Genomic DNA, 16,493 nt, shown 5'->3' with positions numbered 1-16,493 from the left:
CAGAGGTGGTACAGAGGGTAGAGGGGACATCAGATATGAGTGCCCCTGTCATTATGAGTTCCACCTGTGTCTCCCTTTCCTTGTGTATTTAAACATTCTCCCCCTGTTGTCTGTGTCAGCTTGTCTTCTCGCTTCCGTTTCCATGTGTTCCCTGGACTTTGGCATCAATAAACTTTTATGGAACCTTGGAAGTCTGTGTTTGGGTCCATCCTCACACGCCCTGACAGAATGAGCCAACCACTCATGGACCCAGCAGACTCAACCAGCACCTTGCCACTTCAAGGCTCCTGTGAAGCCTGTTCCTGTCCGGCCGGCTCCCTTGAAGCCTGTTCCTGTCTAGCTGTTCCACCTCTCTGCTTCACCGGGAGGGCGCAGGATACTTCCTGGCCCTGGCGGTGTCCAGAGCAGCTGTGCAGTGGGGGAAATCAAGATGCCCCCGAGGACTGGATGGCGAGCCCAGCTGTTGCCGGAGGAGTGGAACTGATGCCTGGCTCCTTGTCAAGCACTGGTTTACCCGAGTCCTTGGTTTCCTATGTTCCATGAGTCCTTGGTTTCCCGTCCACCCCGAGTCCGAGCTTCCTAGAGCCCTCCGAGTCACGAGTTTTTTGTGTCCCGAAGTTCCTGTGTCCTGAGTGGACACTGTCGATGAGCTGGTGGAGAAGAGGATGAGGAGCATGATGCAGGCCATTCTCTAGAACAGTAGCCACCCCCTGCACAATACTCTGGTTGCATTAAGAGGATGCCGCAGTGACTGACTCCTCTCCATGTGCTGCAGCTCTGTGAGGTTCAGGAGGTCGTTTGTCCCGTCGGCCATACGACTGTACCACAAACTTTTGTCATGTACATTTTATATCACTACTGCTTTTTCACAAATTTTTTCTATATTATTACTATTATTTTTCTTTTTAAGTCTGTACTGTTGTGAAAGTGTTTAGTTAGAGATGGCACACACTGGATGATGCTGGACATCTAAATTTCCCCAATTGGAGATGAATAAAATTATTCATCTATCCATCTATCTATTTTCTACTGTAACGCCGACAATATGCGCACACCGCACGCAACAGTCGCACAAATACAGTAAAAACTCCGCTATTTTAAACAATACTATGCAACACAATACACAAGATATTTAGCCAAAGTGATAAAGATAAAAAGTTTACAAGTCTGCCACTTAAAGGAGACATATCATGCTTTTAAATCCTTCCTTTTTACATATAAATCATACAGTTGTGGTCTATACAACGCGAAACTGCAATGCTTGGGTCTGAATTCCTCATTATTATAGCTCCACAGGCCCCTTTTCAACCCCTTTTCTGATGCGCTTCTGAGAGCAACTCGTTTTGGGGCGGTCTCTTCAAATGCAAATGAGACACTTCATACCCCGCCTCCTCTCCAGGTTGCAGAGGTGACACTCGGTTCAACGTCACCCTGTTCGGCCATCTTTGTAGTTTGATAGAACAGATACAATTATCTAGCGGCGCAGAAACTTTATATTCACACATTATTTACAAAATGTCAACAAGGGAAGATTTGTCCATCCAGCCATACATGTTGGAGCCAGAGTCGGACCCGGCGGAGCGAGATGAAAATGACGATGATGCACCTACAGAACAACGTCTTCATATGGATGTAACACAATGGTGTGTTACTATATTTACACTAACTTCTCCATCCATGCCCACTACTACAATACTGCCTGTATTACAACGACTATTTAACACAGAAGTTACATTATAATCTAAAACGAGCACACAGCGCTAACATATGAAGACGGTGCAACTGCTAATGCTAACAAAACAATGACAGGGACGTCTTATCATCACACTTTTTAGCGTTATATACAGCTTACCGAAGTGCTCTGTTCGTCGTCTCCATAGATAGAAGGAACTGACCGCTCAATCAGACCAAGTCTTTCGGCAAATCCTTCTTTATACTGGCGGAGGTTGCTGAAGCAGTCATCCTTAAAGTGATTCGCTCACACAAAAATGACCTTACCCACAGATGTGGGTACATTTCTGTGAAAAATAAAACTCAACCAGGCACTTCGAAAAGGTTCTGATGCTGGGAGACGGTGTAACGAAACTTGTGGGTGACTACATCCAACAACCGAACATTTCGACTTATCCTCTCGTAACTTCGGTTGGACTACAAAATCGCAGCGAGAAACAAAAATGGCGGATTGCTCGAAATGTCGATGTCCTAATTTGGCAGTTCCGCTGAGAATACTGTGACGTCATTGTTCAAAAAACGTAATAGAGAATAGAAAAATCGAAACCGATCGCAAAATATGACCAAAACAGAATATAAAGATATCAACGGAGCACCTGAAGAGACTACTTTGAACTTTTCTGTACTTCTAAACACTCTAAATATACAACAAAATGCATTTAAGGGCTAAAAAAGTGGATTTAGCATGATATGTCCCCTTTAAACATACTACGGAAATTTTAACACAGTAAGGAAACTTTAACACAAGTATTTCACTGATGGAGTCTCAAAAGAAGCAGGAAGCAAAACACACAGCAAGTTTTCATTTTGGCCTCAAACACAAAAACACTAACTCCTGCTGCCAGTCACCAAAACCTCCAGTGAAAGAAAAATATTTGGTTCAGTGGATCTAATGACATATTAATAAACACTGCATGGCGAGAACCAGAAGTCACAGTTTGGATCTCAAACACCAAATAGGCAATAATCATCACTCACCATGAGACGTCATGATAAAACGATACATCGGTTGTTGTGGTTTAGATTAAAGACATCAGTGATTTTGTCACTTTTTTGTTGTTGCAAAAAGCGCTCCATGTTTGCCCCCCCCCCCCCATAAATACACGTTTTATTCGTGTATTTATTAATTAACCAGGCAAAAAATTATAATCACACAAAAAAAAATCTGAATAAAGCACATTTGTTTGGGATGCTATGAGCCCCCCCCCCCCCCCCCCCCCCCCCCATTTATATATATATATATAAATAGAGAGATCTATTACTTTTATATAAACATAGAACACAAGAAAACATCAGGATCCAAAAGATTTATTTATCTTTCACGCCCTGTTCAGGGTTGCTGGTTTCACTCTTTACTTATCAAATACTGCATAAGCATTCAGAAAAACATGTTTGGTCAAACTGCAACTACAACAAAGTAGAGCTTGTTCAGTTTTATTTGAACATTTTTTTTATTCTGCGTCTGAGCCCAAAGTTCAGAGAAAACTGAAGGACACACCAAGAGCAAACAGGGAACAACTCTGAGTCACAACCTAGAGCTCTCAGCAACATTTCCACCATATGTCAACTATACACGTACATTTGCTTCATGCCGACACGTCACCAGGTTACACGAGATAATCTCCACAATATCAAAGAAAAGTATTCTGAGGTTAAATGTCTTACATCTGCTCAGTTTCTTTTATATTGTTAATATTTTTTAAAGATTAAATTGTCTGTTTGGTCTGTGTCCACTTAGTCCCACAGAACCACGAGTCATCATAATGGGAGTGAACTGGGTGCATCCGGAAGGAAATGGAAATACGTGCAGATTTACAGTAAAACTTTATATGGCTAAGACTTCAAAATGTTCATTGTCATACATGACAGTACATTTTTAACATTTTGTTATTATCATTTGCTTTTTTTTTTTTTTTTTAAATGTTCGAAATAAAGATATATACCATACCACGAATTAGGATGGCTAAAATAGACATCCATCTTCTACATCACTTTATCCAGTTCAGGGTCAGACTGTTACTGTAGACCCAACTGACAGTGTGTGAAGACACACACACACACACACACACACACACACACACACACACACACACACACACACACACACACACACACACACACACACACACACACACACACACACACACACACACACACACACACACACAGCCCCAGAAATATTGGTTGATTAGTTTTTTTGTTTTATGTGTGACAGAGAAACATTTAAAGCAAAGCAAGTTTATTCATATAGCACATTTCAGCAGCAAGGTGATTCCCAAATACATTAAAGCAGTGGACAGAAACACATTAGAAAACACATTTTTAAAATCATTAAAATAAGTCATTAAAATTGAAGAATAAAGAAGATTAAAGGGATTAAAAACAGAAAAGCTACAGTGCAGAGTTTGAGTTAAAAAAAGCCAAAGTAATTGATAAAATAATTTAGTCAAAGGCAGCTGAGAACGGGTGAATCTTCAACCTTGACTTAAATGTGCTGAGAGTTTGAGCTGATCTACTTTTTTCTGGGAGTTTGTTCCAGATATATAGAGCATAGAAGCTGAACGCACCTTCTCCATGTTTGGTTCTGACTTTGGGAACTGATAGAATTAGGATTACTATTGCAACAACACATCATCAGTAGGGTAAAACCTGATCCAGATGACCTGAGTGGTCTAGTTGGTTTAAACCGAGTTAGGAGGTCACTAATGTATTTCTGTCCTTAACCATTCAAAGCTTTGAAGACCAGCAGCAGGATTTTAAAATCTCTCCTCTGACAAACAGAGAGCCAGTGCAAAGACCTCAGAACTGGAGTGATGTGATCTACTTTTTTAGTCATAGTGAGGACTCCAGCAGCAGAGTTCTGAATCATCTGCAGTTGTCTTATTGATTTTTTAGGTACACCTGTAAAGATGCCGTGACAGTAATCGAGCCTACTGAAGATAAATTCATGGACGAGCTTTTAAGCATAAAGCAGCACACGAAAGAAGTAATGAACCTTTATTTCGAACTTACCAACAGAAAAAGAAAGAAGAAAAAACATTGAGATGAATAAAACATGTAAAAGAAACAACACAAATCCACTCAATCTACATGTGCCTGAACGAAAAGGAGTAGGAAGAAGTAAAAGACTTAATTAATCCTACCCCTCAAATAGTCATATATCACTGTCAACCCCGGATATTCCCCGGTAATAAATTGTTCTTTATTATTATTATTTCTTTGTATGTTATTTGAATGGTTTTTAACTCCACCAGATCAATGAATTTTCAAGTTTTTGCTTGTAGAAATAATGAATTAGTGTACTCACAGAAACCAACCTTGTGAACAACTCTTATTGCTCTTTTCAGTAGTGTGATGATTAAATGTAACAAACTTGCATATGTATTTCCCCAGAACTCCACACAGTGCGTTAAATAAAGCAACACCGGTGAATTATAAAGAATGTAAAGTGATATATGGTCAAACAGATCTTCAGCTTTGGCTAGGACTGAGATACTTCTGGACAGTTTGTTTTCAACATGTGTTATATGAGGTTTCCAGCAAATTTTGTCATCAATAATTACGCAAAGAAATTTGTTTTGATCCACCTTCTCTCACCTTCGTTTTTGTTAACAGAGAGGGGGAAATATCAGTTTTTGTAAAAATCCGAGTGCGTATTAACGTGGCCTATATCTACACGCTCTATCTGTACATTTACCCGATTGATAGTTGTCAGGTCCCTGTCTGCGGCCACGTTTACACGTACCTGTGTTCTTAAGAACGGATATTTCCCCCTCTCTGCTTAAAAAAAAAATCTTGATTGACACAGACCCGCATCCACACCTTGTTCAGAGCTACTATGAGCAGCCAAACCTGTAGGGGGCAGTGTAATGAGAAACAAAAAGCTATAATAATCAATCAGGATCCTGGAAAAAAACCACAACGTCACGAATTGTGATGTCAGTATCCTGCTACCCCCCTTTAGATGCAACTGGAGACACAGAGTTTATCCAGATCTCCACTGTGGCTGGATTTTTCAGGAATCATCGTTTGTGGTGAGTCGGAGATGCGTTTATGTGTACCCCGTGGAGCAGCGACATTGTGCTGGCATTTTTTGTCTGGTGGCCGACCAGAGGATTTAGGGGGAGCTCCACGGAGCGACCCACTATGAGTATCACAAGGTGACCGGCTTCCTTGAGCGTCCCCTTTTCATAGCAGATATTAAAAACTCGACCAAAATCCGTAGCTGTCCTGGTGAACGTCATTTAACCACATTTCCATTAAAGTTTAAAGTATCGTACCGTTTGTTTGTCTTATTTTAACATCAGCGGCTGTTAATGGCTGGTCGCAGAAGTCACCAGTTAACAGGGGCACCAGTGAAACCGAAACACTGGACAGTGACGCACAATCATAACAATTCACATTTTGTGATAATTTCACTAAATGAATAAAAATGTTTACTATTTAATATGTTATTTGAGCTGATATCCAATGTACGTTTAGTCCGCCTTATATCGGGGGTGATTACTTGTAGGTGACGGGGAAAATTTGAGATGACGCCGAGCATGCCGTTGTGGTAATATATTGTGATGGTAAATGACCAAGGCTGAGTCGAGTAGAGGCGAGGCGAGTAGAATCAAGTCAAGTAAGGCAGAGTAGGAGCTAGTGGAGAAGCGTCACTAGCTACAAGAAGTCATTAAAAGTGCGAGGCTGCTCACTATCCTGGCTCTCAAAAGAGTTTGACTGACTGTTATTATTATTATCGTTATAATACTCCCGTGGGCTCACCACCTGCAAAGAAAGGTTCTTAATCGGTGCAATGTGATCTGGGTGACGGTGCTCAGACTGACACCGCCGCCACCCGGAAACGGATAAGCAGGAGAAGATGGATGGATGCAATCTATGTTACCACTGCGGCAGTACAACACAGAGAGAGAGCAGTACACATATGCCGACTGACATTCTCGGTCGAAGTCCTGCAAGTGGAGTGGACCCGTTCAAGGCTGCTTGCAGCTTTAATTTTTTTTTTTTTATTATCATTATTCAAAGAGTGTCAACACAGAGCTTCTTTATTTACAGTGAGAGACAACATGCTAAATCACATCATTCAAAAATACATCCAGTGTTTGTTTTAGTTGAACCGAGCAGAATACACTTTTTTAAGAAGATTCAGTTTTATTAACCCTCATTTTGCTTTCTTTGCCCTTTATGTAGCCTACAGTTTATTTTCTATACTTTCTGTCTCTTTAAAAACTCGTCTAAAGGAGCCCAAAGCATGACTGGAATTTGACACCAGCCTTGTGACTTTCAGAAGAGTGTGAGGCCTGAATTCATACCTCCATATATATATACTGTATATACATGACAAAAAAACAAAACATACATGATCCCACTCAAATGCATTGATTTCTTCAATGATCACTGTGATTCAGTTGGTCTTCTCAGTCTGGCTCGGAGCCATATTATTATTTCTTTAATGTAATGACTCCTCCATTACACCAGTAGAATCAACCATTCTTTTAATTCTGCTTACAACCATCAACTAATGCATCTTAACAGTCACGTTATCGATCAGAAGAAAACCAACTGCAACTTCAGCGAACCCGAGTAGTTCAGTCCTTCGTCTCGTCTGACAGCGACACCATTTCAAAGCCGCACAGGGTTTTATCGTGTGTTTTTAACACACATTGATTAAAAAACATGAAAGTTTCAGCACCAAAACATTTGTACAGAATCACATTCGTGTGGCATAACGCACACGTTTCAATTTCATTAAGATAACCAACTTATAAACCGATTTATCATATTTTCTGCAGATTTAAATGAATTAATGATACACTTATAGACACATTTATGTATTTAAGTCCAAATGTAATTAACTATTGACACTTTTAAGTAAATATTTAATAATGTATATATTTATTTCTTTTTGGCACTTCTAGTTTATCAATTATTTTTGTCAAACCACAATTTTATGGTGATTAATTCCAAAAGGTGCTGCAACTCCTCATCAGTACATAAGATTGTGTCATCTGCAAATAACACAATTTTCACGAGTGCAGACACTTTACATATGTCATTGATATAAATTATGAAGAGTTTAGGTCCCAACACTGACCCCTGGGGGTCAGTGCTACACATCATTTTAGTTAGCAAAGTTGGTAACCTAAGTTTCCTGTACACTTATTTTTTTTTGGCCCTTCCCAGCAATAGAATAATTTATGTTAACTGTGCATCATTTTAACGATTGTAATGTCGACCCATTTTTTAAATTGACTATTTCAAATAAAGTTGTCCGCTTTGCAAACACGTCTCCAGCCCTTATCTGTGCATGAATCTGCATGACCTTTTATTAGCTGCTTACGTCTCAAAACTATTTCCTGTCACGAAATTCCCCTGGTGGCATTAGCTGCATTTTTCTTTTCTCAAAAAAAAAAAAACCCTACCACCCTGCCACATGTGTATACACTGCTCAAAAACTAAAGGGAACACCGAAACAACACAATGTAACTCCAAGTATATCACACTGGTGTGAAATCAACCTGTCCAGTTAGGAAGCAACACTAATTGTGAATAAATCTCTCCTGTTGTCCAAATGAAACAGACAACATGTGGAAATGAGAGGCAATTACAAGAAAACTCCTATAAAGGAGTCATTCTACAGGTGGTGACCACAAACCATGATGCTGTTCTCCTGGTTCCTGGCTGATGTTCTGGTCACTTTTGAATGTTGTTAGTGTTCTCAGTCTTCGAGTCAGCATGAAGCGAGTCTACAACCAACACAAGTTGCTCAGGTTGAGCAGCTCATCCAAGATGGCCCATCAATGTGAGCTGTGGCATGAGGGTCTGCTGTGTCTCCCAGCACACTGTCCAGAGCATGGAGGAGACACCAGGAGACAGGCCAGTACACCAGGAGACGTGGAGGGGGGCGTAGGAGGGCAATAAGCCAACAGCAGGACCGCTACCTCCTCCTTTGAGCAAGAAGGAACAGGAGGAGCACTGCAAGAGCCCTGCAAGATGACCTCCAGCAGGTCACTAATGTGATGTTTCTGCTCAGACTGTCAGAAACAGACTTCATCAGGGTGTGACGAGGGCCCACGTCCACTAGGGGGGGCTGTTCTTACAGCCCGACACCCGGCAGGGCCATTGGCATTAGCACCAGAGAACACCAATATTGGCAGATTGGCCATTGGCAGCCTGTGCTCTTCAGATGAGAGCAGCTCCACACTGAGCACATGTGACAGACGTGACAGAGTCTGGAGAACGTGGAGAACATTCTGCTGCAGCAACATCCTCCAGCATGAGCGGTTTGGAGGGTGGGTCAGTAATGGTGTGGGGAGGCATTTCTTCGGATGGCCCTCAGCCCTCCATGTGCTAGAGGTACCGTGACTGCCATGAGGTACCAGGATGAGATCCTCAGACCCATCGTGAGACCAGATGCTGGTGCAGTGGTTCCTGGGTTACTTCTGATGCAGGACAATGCCAGGCCTCATGTGGCTGAAGTGTGTCAACAGTTCTTTCATGATGAAGGTATTGATGCTCTGGACTGGCCTGCCCGTTCCCCAGACCTGAACCCAACTGAGCACATCTGGACATCATGTCTGGTTCCATTCACCAACACATTGACCACAGACTGTCCAAGAGTTGACTGATGCTTTGATCCAAGTCTGGGAGGCCATCCCTCAGGAGAACGTCCCTCAGGAGAACATCCCTCAGGAGAACGTCCCTCAGGAGAACATCCCTCAGGAGAACATCCGCCGCCTCATCAGAACCATGCCCAGGCGTTGTAGGGAGGTCATACAGGCATGTCAGCTTTATGTTATTTTGTTCTCAACGCACTCTACTATTTATTGAATAAAGACTTTCAACTGCAATATTTCATTAATTGACATCTAGGATGTGTTATTTTGGTGTTCCCTTTATTGGTTTGAGCAGTGTATATTAGGGATGCAGGGACACCAGTATTCAGTCCGAGGCTGCATGGAATACTCGTTCTTGTACTTGTAAAAGCTCCCTGACACAACTTAGCGAGTATTACATCACGTCATGTGTCAGCAACATTGTCCGCAGGAACACGAGAGAATGAGCGATGTATGCTGTTTGGAGATTCTTTAAAATGAATAACTGAGAATGAAAAAAATAAGACAGGCTTTAAATTATGTTCGGACAAAATTTCAAGAGGAGGCAAAGATAGACGCTAGGCCCTGCGTTATGCGAACTATAAGTTGTATGGCTATGCGATGCAGAGACTATGCAGAGGTGGTTTGCAGCAACGCACAGCCTTCACGTATCATTTGCATATGGCGTATGAAATAGGCTTAATCACATTTAATAGGTACTTGTATCAGTACTCGGTATTGGCAAGTAGCTAAAGATTAGTACTTGTACTCATCTGTTATTAAAGTCGTATCGGCGCATCCATATATATATATACATATATATAAACAACAAAAAAAACTACTAATTAATTGCACAAATTTCTGTAATTAATTGCGATTAATCACATTGTTTTTCTACTTAAGACTGAAGCTTGTAATGGATATTTATTCAGGAAAAACCACGGAATTAATGTCGACTCAACACACAGAGACTATATTTAAAATCAAAGACTATTTTTATAACGTCCTTTTAGCTTAGCATTAAACTGTTTCTCTCTAAGATTAGCAAAATAATCAAAACATAAATTAATAAACATCTAACATAAGTTTGGGTTTTGTTAGAGTGCAGGTCCACCACTTTGAGAATTTGAATATTTCCAAACACAAAGTTGTAAACTTATTACATGAACCAAGTGGCAATAACACACACACACACACACACACACACACACACACACACACACACACACACACACACACACACACACACACACACACACACACACACACACACACACAGAAATTAGTATTTTTCCAGTATTTCCTCCAGCTTTAGCAGTTTGGTGGCTGCTGGTCAGCCAACATGGCAACCGGCTGTTTTGCTGCAGAATTACTTCTGTGGTCGTTAAATTCGACTTTCCAAAGTAAAGCTAATGACTTTTATTTTCTCAATCAGCCGTCAGATTACTTTGTAAAGTGAAACTTTCTACCTTAATATTATTCCACTGGGTTTTTATACTGCTCTGTAGTCACAGTGCTGCGCCCCGAGACGCTGCACATGCTGCTCCAGTAAGGGAATTAAAAAAACACACCAAAAAAACAAAAATAAACTAAACTGTGTTAATTATGTTACATTTTTTTACGAATGAAACTTTCAAGTCAATTGATTAAATTAACGCTTTATTTTATGACAGCACTAATACATATATACGAAACACTTTTTGATACATTAGAGTTCTTTATAGAGTCCACACCCTTGGTTTCCAGGAAAACTTAGTCATTCAGGTTGAGATGAGGAAATAATGGAACAAATACTGTGTGCTTATCAAGGTGTGACTCATGATTTCACTGAAATAAGGAAGACTTATCTGAGTGTCAAAACCAGACATCAATATTTCTTTATTTTAAGATGCTGTCAGTTTGATGATGTTTGATTGTAATCGAAATAGCAAAACTGCAAAGCTAAACTACACATACATGAACTGAACTTTCACTAAGGTTTTATCAAATTAATGTTGATTTGATCAATATGCCACATAAATAGCACACATAGTAAAATGTTGTAGTAATACTTCATATTGGATCTCTTCCATATGGACTCAGACTGGTTATTGTCACAGACCAGGACGGGACCCAAATGCAGACTCAAACACCAGAGATGAGCTCAAAAGAGTTTATGTAGAAATCTCAGCAAGGCAGCAAACAAAGGTTTCCAAGGGGAGATCCAAGCCGAGGTAATGGCCCAGGATCGTCAGGATATTGCTGATGGAAATCAGCAATGAGTTGAGGATGGCAGATGTTACTGTTGGCTTCCCAAGAGCGTTCCTCAGGGCTATACCCTTCCCAATTCACCAGGTTCTGCCTCCCATGCCCCTTGCGCTGGACTGCCAGGAGTCTCTTGACTGTGTACACAGGCTGTCCATCCAGGCGGAATGGACACACAGGAATGAGGAGGAAGCAGAGAGTTGTGGGCAAACTCCACCCACAGCAACTGCTTGGACCAAGAAGAGGGGTTCCTGGAGGCCAGGAGCCTAAGGCCAGTCTCCAGTTCTTGGTTGAGCCTCCCTGCTTGCCTATTAGACTGGGGGTGGTACCCGGAGGAGAGACTGACCCGGGCACCCAGCAGGTTGCAGAAGGCCCTCCAGAACTTGGACACAATCTGAGGACCCCGGTCCGATACCACATCTGAAGGAAATCCATGGTTCCTGCACACATGGGAAAGCAAGACTCATTGGCGGAGGGGAGTAAAGGCAGGGGGACAAAGTGAACCATTTTAGAGAATCTGTGAGGGTGAGAAAAAACAGTGTTACCTTCTGATTCTGGCAGACCCGTGACGAAATCCAAGGCGAAGTCAGACCAAGGCCGCCGGAGAATCAGAAGGGGATGCAGGAGACCAGGAGAAGGGAGCCGAGAAGACTTGTATTGGGTGCAGGGAGGACAGGCCGCCATAGTTCTTAATATCCTTTCTCATGGAGGCCCACCAGAAGCGTTGTTGAGAAACGAAGAGGGTCCTCAGGGCCCCGGGGTGGCCGAATATGAGTGTGGCATGAGCCCAGTGGATCACAGCGGACCGGAGATCCTCTGGAACGAAGAGGCGGTTAGGAGGACAGCCACGTGGAACCGTCAAACCCGCCTGGGCCTGTTGGACCCTCTCCTTGACCTACCAGGTAATGGCCCCAATGAAACAGATGGCTGGTAGGATGGTGTCGGGGGCCTCAGAGTCAGGAGAGGGGTCGTACAGCCGAGAGAGGGCATCAGGCTTGACGTTCTTGGACCCTGGGTGGTAGGACAACATAACGTTGAAGTGGTTAAAGAACAAAACCCACCTGGCCTGCCTAGAGTTCAGCCGCTTTGCCATGCACAGGCACTCCGAGTTTTTGTGGTCCTGCCAGGTCCTGTAGACCTGCACTGGCATCTCGGCTCCCTCGAGCCAGTGACACCACTCCTCATAAGGCGACTTTAACCGCCAACAGCTCCCGTTCTCCCACGTCATATTTGCGCTCAGTAGGGGACAACTTCCTGGAGACGAAAGCACAATAGTGTAATTTATTGTCCTGGGTACGGCGCTGAGACAGGACTCCCCGAACCCCCACGTTGGAGGCGTCGACTTCCACGATGAACTGGAGAGCCGGGTCTGGTACCACCAGAGTGACTTCAGCTTCTGGAAGGCGACATCGACCTGAGGGGTCCAGGAGAAACTGACCTATCAGAGGAGAGTCTCAACTATAAAACTTCTGATATGGACTAGAAAACTAGAATACGGACCACGAGTCATACCACTATGGGGACCACCATGTTTGTTTACAGGCACATAAGCAGAGGGAACTATTGATCACGGGGATGGGATGCCCAGTAACAGGCTCCGTCGCATCGGGAGTCTCTGTAGGGTGGAATTGCGACTGTGAAAGAAACATTCCCCCTTGAGAGCCCATATGAAAACTTCACGGATGCCGTGGATCCGCACACTGGTGTCGTGTAAACGGACCCCTGAAAAGCAAGGAAAGTTTTATGGATACACTCGTATTCATTGTCGTGTAAGCGGGGCTTGCGGTACTATTCACAAAACGCTGAATGGAATCAGCCTTAAATACATCACAGATTTTCTGTTATGTGAAGATCTGAAACTATCATGTGAACAAACCTGCTTCCAGTCCTCAAAGTCAGAAAAAAAACAATAGAAAAAACACTGTGGGTACTTTTCATGCACCAAATATTAGAAAAAACCTTCTGTTTGCTTTTATCCCTTATTCATTTTAAACTGGATTGTACTTTCAATGGATGTTTTTTGAGTAGATTTGATATTGTTGTTTTTCTTCGCCTGATGTGATACTTTAATTCTGTGTTTGTTGCAAAGTTCATGTTTAATGAATTTAAGCACTGTGACTTGGGCTTGTTGTGAATATGTCCTAAAGAATGTAAGGTACTTTTCTGTGGATATTGCAAATAACAAGTAGGTAGTTACTGAGAAAATAATTGGTTGTGAGGAGACTAGTTGATTGAGAATTAATGATATAATCTTTCTGCAGTCATTTAGTAACAGTGACTATTTATTGGCGTTTCCTCAAATATTGCCACCACTATTTTTTACCAATGTAATAATGAGACACTAACACATCAGTTACTTGACTTGGTTTGGTATATCTATATTTTGAACATTAAAAAACAAACAAACAATGAAACAAATAAATAAATGAAAAACTTTTTTTTTTTAGTAATTCAATAAACAATCATCAATAACCAATAATAAATCTTCAATAATAAGAATAATAGTGTATATTTGCTGTCCATAAAGGAATAAGGACAAGTGACTTGCTTATCCAGCCCTACCTTTATTCTATCTTAATTATCTATTGGCATTATGTGACTGATCGGGATGAACCCAAACGCAGACTCAGACGCAGATCAGATAGTCCACAGTGTTTTTTGAAGAAACAAGAAAACAAATCCAAAAGGGGGGGATCCTCAAGTGAGTGATCAACAAACTGGCAAACGTCCAAGCATGAAAAAGTAGAGGAACACACGAAGAAAAGGGCTGGAGTCATGAGGCACGCCTCAATGAAGATCGAGCAACAAAACATGAGGCAAAAGGGCTTAAATACACAAGGGAAGGGGAGACACAGGTGACACAAATCAACACTTATTAGACACACAGAGGGAGGATGAACTGGAGCGGCAAGTTACTTCAAAATAAAACAGGAAGAGACAAACATCTAGGAGACACAGACGCACAAGGAACCCTTACAGTACCCCAACCCCCACAACAGACGGCACCCGATGGCCCAGGAAGGTCCATGTGTTATTGGTGGAAGTTGCTGATGAGTTGGGGGTCCAGGATGTTCCGAGGGGGTGCCAGGGTGCTATAGTGCAAGGGTTTCAGATGGCTGACTTTAAAGGTCGGGTGGACACTCATGGAGCGGGGCAGCCTGAGCCCATCAGCAGAGTCATTATTAACACTTTGGACAGGAAAGGGACCAATGAATCGAGCTGTCAACTTACAAAACATGTTTTTTTTTTTGAGTGGAGAGCAAGACCTGCTGCCTCACCCGATTGAGGGGTGTATGGGAGTGACGCCTGTCAGCCGCCTACTTGTATGCCGACTACTTGTATGCCGACCCCATGTACAGCAGCATCCAATGAGCACATTCCCAGAGACGTCTACTGCGGTGGACATTGGCCACCGCAGAGGGGACCACCACCTTGGACTCCAGGGCAGGGAACAGGGGGGGTTGGTCTCCAACAACACACTCAAATAGGGAAAGCCTGGTGGGGGAGTACAGGAGTGAGTTGTGGGAAAACTCCACCCAACTGAGGTGCTTGGCCCAGGAGAAGGGGTTCTGTCAGGCCAGAATCTGGAGCCTCATCTCTAGCTCCTGGTTGAGCCTCTCTGCGTGGCCGTTAGATTGTGGATGGTATCCAGAGGAGAGACTCACCCATGCCCCGGATGGGTGGAGGAAGAGGAGGTCATCAAGAAGCTGTGCTCCTCAACTTGACCATCCCCGAATGCGATACCCGGACGAGTGTGGTGTGGTGACTCAACCACCACAGTAACTGTCTGTTGAGGGCTGGGGCTGAGAGGACTCTTGAGTGGCTCCCTCCTCAGCTTGAGCTGCTCCACTAGGGACTGGACCAACAGGTCGGCAACTGCCCTGGAATCAATGAGCACCACCTGCAGGAGAGAGTTAGAAGCAGAGGAGGGAATTACTGTGGGTCTGGGTTTAGTAGAAATCAAAGGAATGTGTGTCTGTAGGATCCCCAGATGACCTATAGTCTGGCCCCTGAGGGGACAGTGTGTCAGCCTGTGGCCATATCAGCCACAGTAGAGGAAGAGGCAGTTGCGAATACATTTTTCTCGCTCTTCTGGGGAGAAACAAGCGCTCCCCATCTGTATGGGTCCAATGCCATCCGGGTCAGGAGTGACGTCAGTAACAGGTGATTGGTGTCCGAAGCTCGGTGGCGGCGGAAGAGGATTCAGGACCTCAGTCAGAGTGGAGCCAGTGCACTCGCGAAGACGTTCCCATCCCCGATTGTGCTGCTGGCGGTCGATCCAGGTGGCCATGGCGTTGATGTCCTCCAGCCGGTCAGACATCTCCAGTGGAGACAACAAGTTCTTAACCGGACCAGATAGGCCGCTGATGAAGATGTTTATGAGAGCATCTTGGTTCCAGTTGGCGGTGTTGTGCCTGAATGAGTTCAGTGAACGCTCGTTCATGAACTCGTTCATATTTTGGGCTAACATGAACTGAACGTTCTGTATTTCTGCCTGATGAACGTCACTGTGAGCGACGTTCATTCTGGCGATGGTGAACGGCGCTCTTACAGTTTAAAGTTTTAGAGAGTTGCCAGATTTCCGAGCCTTCCAGTCGAAAACCAGGCTAAAGCTCACGATAAACGGGCCTTAACATGCAGGGTTGGGGAGTAATGGACTACATGTAACGGCGTTACGTAATTAGGATACAAAAAAAAATTAACTGTAATTCGTTACAGTACATAAAAAAATGTGTAACCTCGTTACAGGTATATTAGATAAAAACTGGGATTACTTAGCGGGATTACAATAGAAAATCAGATCGCATAAACTAGAAATGCAGCTGACACATGGGCCGTCCACTGTCATTGTGACACTTCCCGACGCTTTCAGGCAGACTGCAACAACAAACCCAGGCCTGAAACGATGCGTTGCCATGG

General features: G+C 43.1%; 1 protein-coding gene across 1 annotated transcript in view; it reads right to left on the bottom strand.

The window, feature by feature from the left end:
* Positions 1-16,098, bottom strand: part of zanl (zonadhesin, like) — a gene marked incomplete at its 5' end in the record, with an annotated part of 90,909 nt that extends 74,811 nt beyond the window's left edge. Inside the window, 6 exons of the mRNA XM_080486682.1 lie at positions 11,795-12,013; positions 12,473-12,827; positions 12,871-12,987; positions 14,968-15,068; positions 15,239-15,474; positions 15,784-16,098. Of these exons, the coding sequence (XP_080342808.1) occupies positions 11,795-12,013; positions 12,473-12,827; positions 12,871-12,987; positions 14,968-15,068; positions 15,239-15,474; positions 15,784-16,098 (1,343 nt within the window). The remainder of the gene's footprint in view (positions 1-11,794; positions 12,014-12,472; positions 12,828-12,870; positions 12,988-14,967; positions 15,069-15,238; positions 15,475-15,783) is intronic.
* Positions 16,099-16,493: the final 395 nt, after the last annotated feature.

The sequence above is a fragment of the Lipophrys pholis genome, assembly GCF_963383615.2.
Source record: "Lipophrys pholis genome assembly, chromosome: 18".
NCBI lineage: Eukaryota > Metazoa > Chordata > Actinopteri > Blenniiformes > Blenniidae > Lipophrys > Lipophrys pholis.
The sequence above is the reverse complement of the archived record's forward strand: the minus strand, read 5'-3'. Positions and strand labels throughout refer to the sequence as shown.